The 11,131-nt window shown below is 47.0% G+C and overlaps 1 protein-coding gene across 3 annotated transcripts in view; it reads right to left on the bottom strand.

Annotated features, from left to right (window-relative positions):
• Positions 1-591: 591 nt before the first annotated feature.
• Positions 592-11,131, bottom strand: part of frmd8 (FERM domain containing 8) — a 44,365-nt gene continuing 33,825 nt past the window's right edge. For all 3 annotated transcript variants that reach the window (XM_070868182.1, XM_070868180.1, XM_070868181.1), the window contains 2 exons: positions 2,398-2,575; positions 592-895 (listed from right to left, as the gene is read on the bottom strand). In XM_070868182.1, the coding sequence (XP_070724283.1) occupies positions 2,457-2,575 (119 nt within the window). In that variant the 3' untranslated portion in view covers positions 592-895; positions 2,398-2,456. The remainder of the gene's footprint in view (positions 896-2,397; positions 2,576-11,131) is intronic.

Raw genomic sequence — 11,131 nt, 5'->3', positions numbered from 1 at the left:
AAAGGGAAGTCATCAAGGTCGAGGTCGGTGATTGGAGCTTGGGCAGGTACTGCAAGAGCGGCGAGGTCAGGGCAAAGGAGCGGCGAGAGACTGTCGAGGGACGTGATCGGGGCCCAGGAGAGGCGAGGGTCCAGGGGCAGCACGGGCCCAGCCCACACTGTGCGATATGTGTTCGCACTAGGTCCGTGCAGCAGAGCCTTGGTTAACCCTTGCCACTGGACCAAGACCTAGCTCTGTCAAGCCCGTGTGGTGGCTGGTGTGCAACGGTCACCACACGTTAAAAAAAACCCCATGCACAGGCATCTTCCACCCTTCGGGACCTGGAATTTTAGGTCCTTCAATGAAACACCTGCAAACTTCTTGACGTGGAAGCAAGTCATCCTCGATTCGAGGGACTGCCTATGATGATATGGGGGGGAGGGGGGGGAAGCTGCACTGAGAGACTAAATTGGACAGCTCTTTCAAAGAGCTGGGACAAGCACGATTGGCCGAATGGCCTCCTGCGCTGTAAGATTCTACGAAAAGCCTCGCTAATTAAGACACGACCTTGGGGGGAGAGCGGGGGAAATAAATCTGATCTGAAAGAACTGGTTTTAAATAAAGGAAAAATGTTTTTTTTTTAATTCACATTAGTAGAAAGACATCGCATGAATATCACAAATCTAAGAAATATTGTGCATTAACAATTAGTAGGAGCAGTCAATCAAAATGAAGTGTTTATTCATACAAAGCCGATTAAACCACTGAAAATAGAAAGTGTAAATCTCCTAAACTCACTATCATTCTGGAATCAGTTACCTTCTGTAGTGCAATTAGCAATAGAGACAGACGCACATACACCCAGCAGCTTCTTTTGGATTCATTTCAGTGCAGTCCTGACCTTCCAGTTAAGATTCTTTTTGCAGGGAGGAAGAGAGAAGATAATAGATATTCACTCAAAGTGCACCAGATCAGCGCAACTCCTTGTGCAGTCGAGTTTAAAAGCGACAAAGGCACTGTGTTACGGATGCAATATATTTTGTTCCGACTGAAAGGAAGAGCTTAACCCTCCCCAGCGCCGACTAAACTCTTAAGCCTTGGAAAGGCGCCCTGCGACACTACCTTTAGTGCCTCTGATTGACAAGCAGAGGTAGGAATTTTAGACAAAGCCGTTAAGTGTTCGCAGAACCTACCGTTTCATTTCAAGGCCGGTGATTTTTATTTTTTATTTTGTGGTGGTGGGGGTGCTGGAAAAGATCAGCGTCTTCGATTCGAGGGATCCCAAACTCCGTGCCGGAACCACAAATTAGATTCTAACCTCGAGCGCCGGAGTGAGGGGGGGGGGGGCAGAGACCTCTCTCTGGCTCAGATCAAACCCTGCAGGTCGATGCGAATAGGACCGAGGCCAACGAGCGCACCCATTGACGTCACTTGCTGCCGCTGCGACAGAGGGAGCGGAAACCAATCAGGAATGTAATGAAGCATTTTAATCTCCAACTATAAGCTATCTTTTGACGCGCGTCAGAAGCGAATGGCAATATTAAGGGTGCGTTTCGGGACTAGCTTCCTCCCCACTCTCGCCCACCTCTAGGCAGAGATTAAAAAGACCACAGAAGGTGGAAGTGCGAACTTAAAGATGCTGGAAACTGAAAGCAGGTCTGTCAGCGGCCAGAGGAAAAGGCAGATTATATCAGGCTCTGATGATGTCCCACCCGAAAATGTGTTTTAAAAAAAAAACACATTTTTTCTCGTTACAGAGGCCGACAGACTTGCTCCGTCTTTCCAGCTACAGCGCAGGTTAGACGCAGAGGTGAAGCTCACCTCGAACTCTGCCCCCAATGACTCGCTTCAGCCCGAGAAGACCAGTGCGCAATCTGCCAGTCGCACGGTCAGACCAGACGATCGCATCAGTGCCTGGGTTGGGTGCAGACGTGGGCACAACTGAGCCGAGGTGACCCCAAACTCGTGTCTGCCCGCGACGCTCCCAGCCAGCACCTGCCAGGCGACCTTCAACCCAGTCGGATTGGGTAGATTTCTCCTGGAAATGAAAAGGACCAAGGTGGAAGGATACGATTTACCCCGCCACTGCACCACATAATTGCTACATTTCTACAATCAAGTTCATTTTTTTTTTAAATAAACAAAAAGATATAGATATACATGTATTTTTTTTCCCCTCCACGATTCCGGTAAGACTCCAGGTCCAACGCTGGGTAATTGGGATCCCTGAATATGTTGGCATCGTGTGTTATGGACCCTCCTAGAAATGTTGGATTATAGACAGAACAGCAGTTGTGCCGTGTAATAATTCAGTCTCTGCAAATTCTCTTCAATCCATCAACTGTATTTGGCTGTTGGCAAATTCCTTGCCCCCACCCGCCCCCCCGCCCCCAACCATCTCCTCTCCCCAACCCCCACCTTCGGTCCTCTTTGGGAATCTCTGTTTTCCGGAAATGTTTACGTCTCGGTGGATTGTCTCAGCCCTGCTCCAGTGTCTCTGTGACCTCCACGGCGCTGTACGAGGCTGGACCCTGGGACAGCTGCCGGGTGAAGAAGGACGCCGCTCTCTTGGGCTTCACCCGCTTGATTTCTTTACCTGGAGGCGGAAAGAGCGAGAGAAAGACTTGAGTTTATGTAGCGCCTTTCAACAATCTCAGGACGGCCCGAAACGCAGCAGCCAATTTGTGCACAGTAAACGGCCAGATAACGTGTTTCAGTGATGTTGGTTGAGAGATAGAAACATAGAAAATAGGTGCAGGAGTAGGCCATTCGGCCCCAAGAGCCTGCACCACCATTCAATATGATCGTGGATGATCATGCATCTTCAGTACCCCATTCCTGCTTTCTCTCCATACCCCTTGATCCTTTTAGCCATAAGGGCCACATCTAACTCCCTTTTGAATATATCTAATAAACTGGCCTCAACAATTTTCTGTGGTAGAGAATTCCACAGGTTCACAATTCTCTGAGTGAAGATGCTTCTCCACATTTCGGTCCTAAATGACCATAATATGGTAGAATTCTTTATTAAGATGGAGAGTGACACAGTTAATTCAGAGACTTGGGTCCTGAACTTAAGGAAAGGTAACTTCGATGATATGAGACGTGAATTGGCTAGAATAGGCTGGCGAGTGATATTTAAAGGGTTGACCGTGGATAGGCAATGGCAAACATTTAAAGATCACATGGATGAACTTCAACAATTGTACATCCCTGTCTGGAGTAAAAATAAAACGGGGAAGGTGGCTCAACCGTGGCTAACAAGGGAAATTAAGGATAGTGTTAAAGCCAAGAAAGAGGCATATAAATTGGCCAGAAAAAGCAGCAAAGCTGAGGACTGGGAGAAATTTGTAATACAGCAGAGGAGGACAAAAGGTTTAATTAGGAGGGGGAAAATAGAGTATGAGAGGAAGCTTGCAGGGAACATAAAAACTGACTACAAAAGCTTCTATAGATATGTGAAGAGAAAAAGATTAGTGAAAACAAACATAGGTCCCTTGCAGTCAGATTCAGGTGAATTTATAATGGGGAACAAAAAAATGGCGGACCAGTTAAACAAGTACTTTGGTTCTGTCTTCACGAAGGAAGACACAAATAACCTTCTGGATATACTAGGGGACCGAGGGTCCAGTGAGAAGGAGGAACTGAAGGAAATCCTTATTAGGCGGGAAATGGTGTTAGGGAAATTGATGGGATTGAAGGCCAATAAATCCCCGAGGCCTGATAGTCTGCATCCCAGAGTACTGAAGGAAGTAGCCCTAGAAATAGTGGATGCATTGGTGATCATTTTCCAACAGTCTAGCGACTCGGGATCAGTTCCTATGGACTGGAGGATAGCTAATGTAACACCACTTTTTAAGAAAGGAGGGAGAGAGGAAATGGGTAATTCTAGACCAGTTAGCCTGACATCAGTAGTGGGGAAAATGTTGGAATCAATTATTAAAGTTGAAATAGCAGCGCATTTGGAAAACAGTGACGGGATTGGCCTAAGTCAGCATGGATTTATACATAGAAACATAGAAAATACGTGCAGGAGCAGGCCATTCGGCCCTTCGAGCCTGCACCGCCATTCAATAAGATCATGGCTGATCAATCCCTCAGTTCCCCTTTCCTGCTTTCTCTCCATACCCCTTGATCCCCTTAGCCGTAAGAGCCATATCTAACTCCCTCTTGAAAATACGCAATGAACTGGCAGCAACAACTCTCTATGACAGGGAATTCCACAGGTTAACAACTCTCGGAGTGAAGAAGTTTCTCCTCATCTCAGTCCTAAATGGCCTAACCCTTATCCTAAGACTATGTCCCCTGATGCTGGACTTCCCCAACATCGGGAACATTCTTCCCGGATCGAACCTGTTCAGTCCCGTCAGAATCTTGCACGTTTCTATGAGATCCCCTCTCATCCTTCTAAACTCCAGTGAATAAAGGCCCAGTTGATCCAGTCTCTCCTCATATGACAGACCAGCCACCCCTGGAATCAGTCTGGTGAACCTTCGCTGCACTCCCTCAATAGCAAGAATGTCCTTCCTCAGATTAGGAGACCAAAACTGAACACAATATTCCAGGTAAGGCCTCACCAAGACCCTGTACAACTGAAGTAAGACCTCCCTGCTCCTAGCCTCAAATCCCCTCGCTATGAAGGCCAACATACCGTTTGCCTTCTTCACCGCCTGCTGTACCTGCATGCCAACCGTAAATGACTGATGAACCATGACACCCAGGTCTCGTTGCACCTCCCCTTTTCCTAATCTATCGCCATTCAGATAATATTTAGTCTTCCTGTTTTTGCCCCCAAAATGGATAACCTCACATTTATCCACATATACTGCATCTGCCATGCATTTGCCCACTCACCTAACCTGTCCAAGTCACTCTGCAGCCTCTTAGCATCCTCCTCACAGCTCACACCGCCACCCAGCTTAGTGTCATCTGCAAACTTGGAGATATTACACTCAATTCCTTCATCTAAATCATTGATGTATATTGTAAAGAGCTGGGGTCCCAACACTGAGTCCTGCGGCACCCCACTAGTCACTGCCCACCATTCTGAAATGGACCCGTTTATCCCGACTCTCCGCTTCCTGTCTGCCAACCAGTTCTCTATCCACGCCAGTACATTACCCCCAATACCACGCGCTTTGATTTTGCACACCAATCTCTTGTGCGGGACCTTGGCAAAAGCCTTTTGAAAGTCCAAATACACCACATCCACTGGTTCTCCCTTGTCCACTCTGCTAGTTACATCCTCAAAAAATTCCAGGAGATTCGTCTTTCATAAATCCACGCTGACTTGGACCGATCCTGTCACTGCTTTCCAAATGCACTGCTATTTCATCTTTAATGATTGATTCCAACATTTTGCCCACTACTGATGTCAGGCTAACCGGTCTATAATTACCCGTTTTCTCTCTTCCCTCCTTTTTTAAACAGTGGTGTTACATTAGCTACCCTCCAGTCCATAGGAACTGATCCAGAGTCGACAGACTGTTGGAAAATGACCACCAATGCATCCACTATTTCTAGGACCACTTCCTTAAGTACTCTGGGATGCAGCCTATCAGGCCTCGGGGATTTATCAGCCTTCAATCCCATCAATTTCCCTAACACCATTTCCTGCCTATAAGGATATCCTTCAGTTCCTCCTTCTCACTAGACCCACTGTCCCCTAATACATTCGGAAGGTTATTTGTGTCTTCCTTCGTGAAGACAGAACCAAAGTATTTGTTCAATTGGTCTGCCATTTCTTTGTTCCCCATTATAAATTCACCTGAATCCGACTGCAAGGGACCTACATTTGTCTTCACTAATCTTTTTCTCTTCACATATTTATAGAAGCTATTGCAGTCAGTTTTTATGTTCCATGCAAGCTTCTTCTCATACTCTCTTTTCCCCCTCTTAAACTGTTTGTCCTCCTCTGCTGAATTCTAAATTTCTCCCAGTCCTCAGGTTTGCTGCTTTTTCTGGTCAATTTATATGCCTCTTCCTTGGTTTTAACACTATCCTTAATTTCCCTTGTTAGCCACAGTTGAGCCACCTTCCCCGTTTTATTTTTACTCCAGAAAGGGATGTACAATTGCTGAACTTCATCCATGTGATCTTTAAATGTTTGCCATTGGTTATCCACCGTCAACCCTTTAAGTAGCCTTTGCCAGTCTATTTTAGCCAATTCACGTCTCATACCATCGAAGTTACCTTTCCTTAAGTTCAGGATCCTAGTTTCCGAATTAACTGTGTCACTCTCTATCTTAATAAAGAATTCTACCATATTATGGTCACTCTTCCCCAAGGAGCCTCGCACAAGATTGCTAATTAGTCCCTTCTCATTACACATCACCCAGTCTGGGATGGCCAGCTCTCTAGTTGGTTCCTCGAAATATTGGTCGAGAAACCATCCCTAATACACCCCAGGAAAACCTCCTGCACCGCACTGCTACCAGTTTGTTTAGCCCAATCAATATGTAGATTAAAGTCGCCCATGATAACTGCTGTACCTTTATTGCACACATCCCTTATTTCTTGTTTGATGCCCTCCCCAATCTCACTACTACTGTTTGGTGGTCTGTACACAACTCCCACTAGGGAAATCATGCTTGACAAATCTTCAAGAATTTTTTTTGAGGATGTAACTGGGAGAGTGGGACAAGGGAGAACCAGTGGATGTGGTATATTTGGACTTTCAAAAGCCTCCTTAAAATCTACCTCTTTAACCAAGCTTTTGAGCACCTGTCCACATACCTGTGAAACACCAAGCTACATTAAAAGGTGCTATATAAACACACGTTGTTGGATATGCAGTGCTATAAATCAAGGACAAGTTTTAATTGACAAGGTCCCACACAAGAGATTGGTGTGCAAAATTAAAGCACATGGTATTGGGGGTAATGTACTGACATGGATAGAGAACTGGTTGGCAGACAGGAAGCAGAGAGTCGGGATAAACGGGTCCTTTTGAGAATGGCAGGCAGTGACTAGTGGGGTGCCGCAGGGCTCAGTGCTGGGACTCCAGCTATTTACAATATACATTAATGATTTGGATGAGGGAATTGAGTGTAATATCTCCAAGTTTGCAGATGACACTAAGCTGGGTGGCAGTGTGAGCTGTGAGGATGCTAAAAGGTTGCAGGGTGACTTGGACAGGTTAGGTGAGTGGGCAAATACATGGCAGATGCAGTATAATGTGGATAAATGTGAGGTTATCCACTTTGGGGGCAAAAACGTGAAGGCAGAATATTATCTGAATGGCGGCAGATTAGGAAAAGGGGAGGTGCAACGAGACCTGGGTGTCATGGTGCATCAGTCATTGAAAGTTGGCATGCAGGTACAGCAGGCGACAAATGGTATGTTGGCCTTCATAGCTAGGGGATTTGAGTATAGGAGCAGGGAGGTCTTACTGCAGTTGTACAGGGCCTTGGTGAGGCCTCACCTTGAATAGTGTGTTCAGTTTTGGTCTCCTAATCTGAGGAAGGACGTTCTTGCTATTGAGGGAGTGCAGCGAAGGTTCACCAGACTGATTCCCGGGATGGCTAGACTGACATATGAGGAGAGACTGGATCGACTGGGCCTGTATTCACTGGAATTTAGAAGGATGAAATGGGATCTCATAGAAACATATAAAATTCTGACGGGACTCGACAAGTTAGATGCAGGAAGAATGTTCCCGATGTTGGGAAAGTCCAGAACCAGCGGACATAGTCGAAGGATAAGGGGTAAAGCCATTTAGGACTGAGATGAGGGAAAACTTCTTCATTCAGAGTTGTTAACCTGTGGAATTCCCTACCGCAGAGAGTTGTTGATGCCAGTTCATTGTATATATTCAGGAGGGAGTTAGATATGGCCCTTACGGCTAAAGGGATCAAGGGGTATGGAGAGAAACCAGGAAAGGGGTACTGAGGTGAATGATCAGCCATGATCTTATTGAATGGTGGTGCAGGCTCGAAGGGCCAAATGGCCTACTTCTGCACCTATTTTCTATGTTTCTATGTTTCTAAATGGCTTACCCCTTATCCTTAAGACTGTGACTCCTGGTTCTGGACTTCCCCAACATCGGGAACATTCTTCCTGCATCTAACCTGTCAAATCCCGTCAGAATTTTATAAGTTTCTATGAGATCCCCTCTCATTCTTCTAAATTCCAGTGAATATAAGCCTAGCCGATCCAGTCTTTCTTCATCTGTCAGTCCTGCCATCCCGGGAATCAGTCTGGTGAGCCTTCGCTGCACTCCCTCAATAGCAAGAATGTCCTTCCTCAGGTTAGGAGACCAAAACTGTACACAATATTCAAGGTGAGGCCTCACCAAGGCCCTGTACAACTGCAGTAAGCCATCCCTGCTCCTGTACTCAAATCCTCTCACTATGAAGGCCAGCATGCCATTTGCCTTCTTCACTGCCTGCTGTACGTGTATGCCAACTTTCAATGACTGATGTACCATGACACCCAGGTCTCGTCACAGCTCCCCTTTTACTAATCTGTCACCAGATAATAATCTGCCTTCGTGTTTTTACCATCAAAATGGATAACCTCACATTTAGCTACATTATACTGCATCTGCCATGCGTTTGCCCACGCACCTAACCTGTCCAAGTCACCCTGCAGCCTCAACATCCTCCTCACAGCTCACACCGCCATCCAGCTTAGTGTCATCTGCAAACCTAGAGGGGGGGATATTAAATTCAATTCCTTCGTCTAAATCATTAATGTATATTATAAATAAATATTGGCCCCAGGACACCGGGGAGAACTCCCCTGCTCTTTGAAATAGTGCCAGGGGATGTTTTGAGCCCACCCGAGAGAGCAGACGGAGCCGCAGTTTAACGGCACCGCAGACAGTGCAGCGGAGCTGGGAGTGTCAGCCTAGATTTTGGTGCTTGCGTCTCTAGAAAATTCGGTGCGTGCGCCTCGTTGAGCGCCCGCCAAGAACAACATCTGGTAAAACAGTCGGTGCAGGCTTGCAGAGTCGTTAACTGGTGGCTACTTAAAGGGATGAGGAAGTGCTTCCCTGGGAGGTCACAGTCAGTGCAACGTTTACACACAGCACGGTGCGTGAGCCTCCGAGTTTGCAGCGGCAGACAAGACACAACGGCACAGCTTGAGGAAAAAGTGATTTTGAAAATTTTAATGGGTGCATTACTTTGGGACTCGGCTTTTCCCGGGATTCGAATCGAAGTTCCACGCATGCGTAATGACTCGGTTAAATTCAGCGGCGGCATTTTTGTTGGCCCCCACCCCCCCCCCACCTCACCGCCAGCAGCTCCGGTGTGCAACCACTGATTTATTGCCCGTCAGTTCTTCGACCGAATTTCTGGGCGGGAGGTGCAAATTGTTTCCAAGGCGCCAAAAGTGCCTGGATTAACGGCCCAAATGAGGCGCGACCGAATTTCTCCCCCGGGGACTTTAATGTGGACTACGATAAAGAAATCTAAAACTGAATTGGAAGCCAGCCATAAACAGTGGTCTGTACCTTCTGACAGTCCTTGCACATACTATGTGTCACTTTGTTAACCCTAATTCATTACTTATCTTGCCCAGAGGTCAATTAATGATTACATTTTACTGACATGTCAGGTTCTATTGCTCCTTGTATAGTTCAACAAAACATATTTGGGGGTTAAATTACCTCTGACTGCTCGCAGATTAACGAGTCTGTGGGAATTGGATAAGAACTGGAAGGAAAACATTTGACAGGGCTATGGGGAAAGGGCGGGGAGTGGGACTAGCTGAAGTGCTCTTGCAGAGAGCCGGCATGGGCTCGACGGGCCGAATGGCCTACGTCTGCGCTGTAGCCATTCTTTGAAATCCCTCCGTGCGGTACTTTGATGCACTGTCGGGATTGGAGAATCTGTTTGACAGCGCGGCAGTACCCTCTGCTGTCAGGAGGTGGTATGACAGGAACAGCTCCCTGCACTGCAAAACGTGCGTTTTCAACATTCGCATGGGATACCCGCAAGCACCCCTCCCCAACACGTGCAGGACCATCCCCGGCATTTTCGTGGCATTCCCCTCGAGAGCCAACCCGCCAGGGCTTCTTCGGCAGCACCTCCCAAAGCTACAACTTCCACCGCCTAGAAGGGCAGCAGGCGCAAGGGGACACCATCACCTGCAAGCTCCCCTGCAAGTCACCCACACACTTGGAAATATATCGGCCGTTCCTTCATCGTCGCTGGGACAAAATCCTGGAACTCCCTCCCTAACAGCGCTGTGGGAGCACCTTCACCACACGGACTGCAGTGGTTCAAGGCGGTTCATGAAGGGCCTGGATAGAGTGAGGAAAGGTCGCGTTGGTTGGGCCTCTACTCATTGGAATACAGAAGGTTGAGAGGTGAACTTATCGAAACGTATAAGATTATGAGGGGGCTTGACAAGATGGATGCAGAGAGGATGTTTCCACTGATAGCGGAGACTAGAACTAGGGGGCATATTCTTAGAATAAGGGGCCACCCATTTAAAACTGAGATAAGGGAAATTAAGGATGGGCAAGAACACAACATAAGAAATAGGAGCAGGAGTCGGCCATTCGGCCCCTCGAGCCTGCGCCGCCATTCAATAAGATCATGGCTGATCTGATCTTGGCCTCAACTCCACTTCTCTGCCTGTTCCCCATAACCCTCGGCTCACTTATCGCTCAAAAATCTGTCTATCTCCACCTTAAATATATTCAATGACCCAGCCTCCACAGCTCTCTGGGGTACAGAATTCCACAGAAGAAATTCCTCCTCATCTCCGTCTTAAATGGGCGACCCCTTATTCGGAGACTATGCCCCCCCTAGTTCTAGATTCCCCCACGAGGGGAAACATCCTCTCTGAATCTACCCTGTCAAGCCCCCTCAGAATCTTATAAGTTTCAATAAGATCACCTCTCATTCTTCTAAACTCCAAACAAATGCTACCGAGCCAGCGACACCCACATTCCATGAATGAATTAAAAAAAATATATATTTTTTTAAAAAAATCAAATGGCTCTGTTTTATCAGTACTCTGCAAGACTGACCCCTGCTCAGGGTCATGCTCCTGTGAACAATTAGTGAGGGACCCTAGTCTTGTTAACTCTCCGATAACTATTCGGTGCCCACCGCAGCTAATTGAGGTGTATAAAATTATGAGGAGCCTGGAGAGAGTGGATAAGAAGGACCTGTTTGAGGAAAGGTTGAGGAGGTTG

This window comes from Pristiophorus japonicus, chromosome 27 (genome assembly GCF_044704955.1).
Source record: "Pristiophorus japonicus isolate sPriJap1 chromosome 27, sPriJap1.hap1, whole genome shotgun sequence".
Lineage (NCBI taxonomy): Eukaryota > Metazoa > Chordata > Chondrichthyes > Pristiophoridae > Pristiophorus > Pristiophorus japonicus.
Note: the sequence above shows the minus strand (reverse complement) of the source record. Positions and strands in the feature narration are given on the sequence as shown.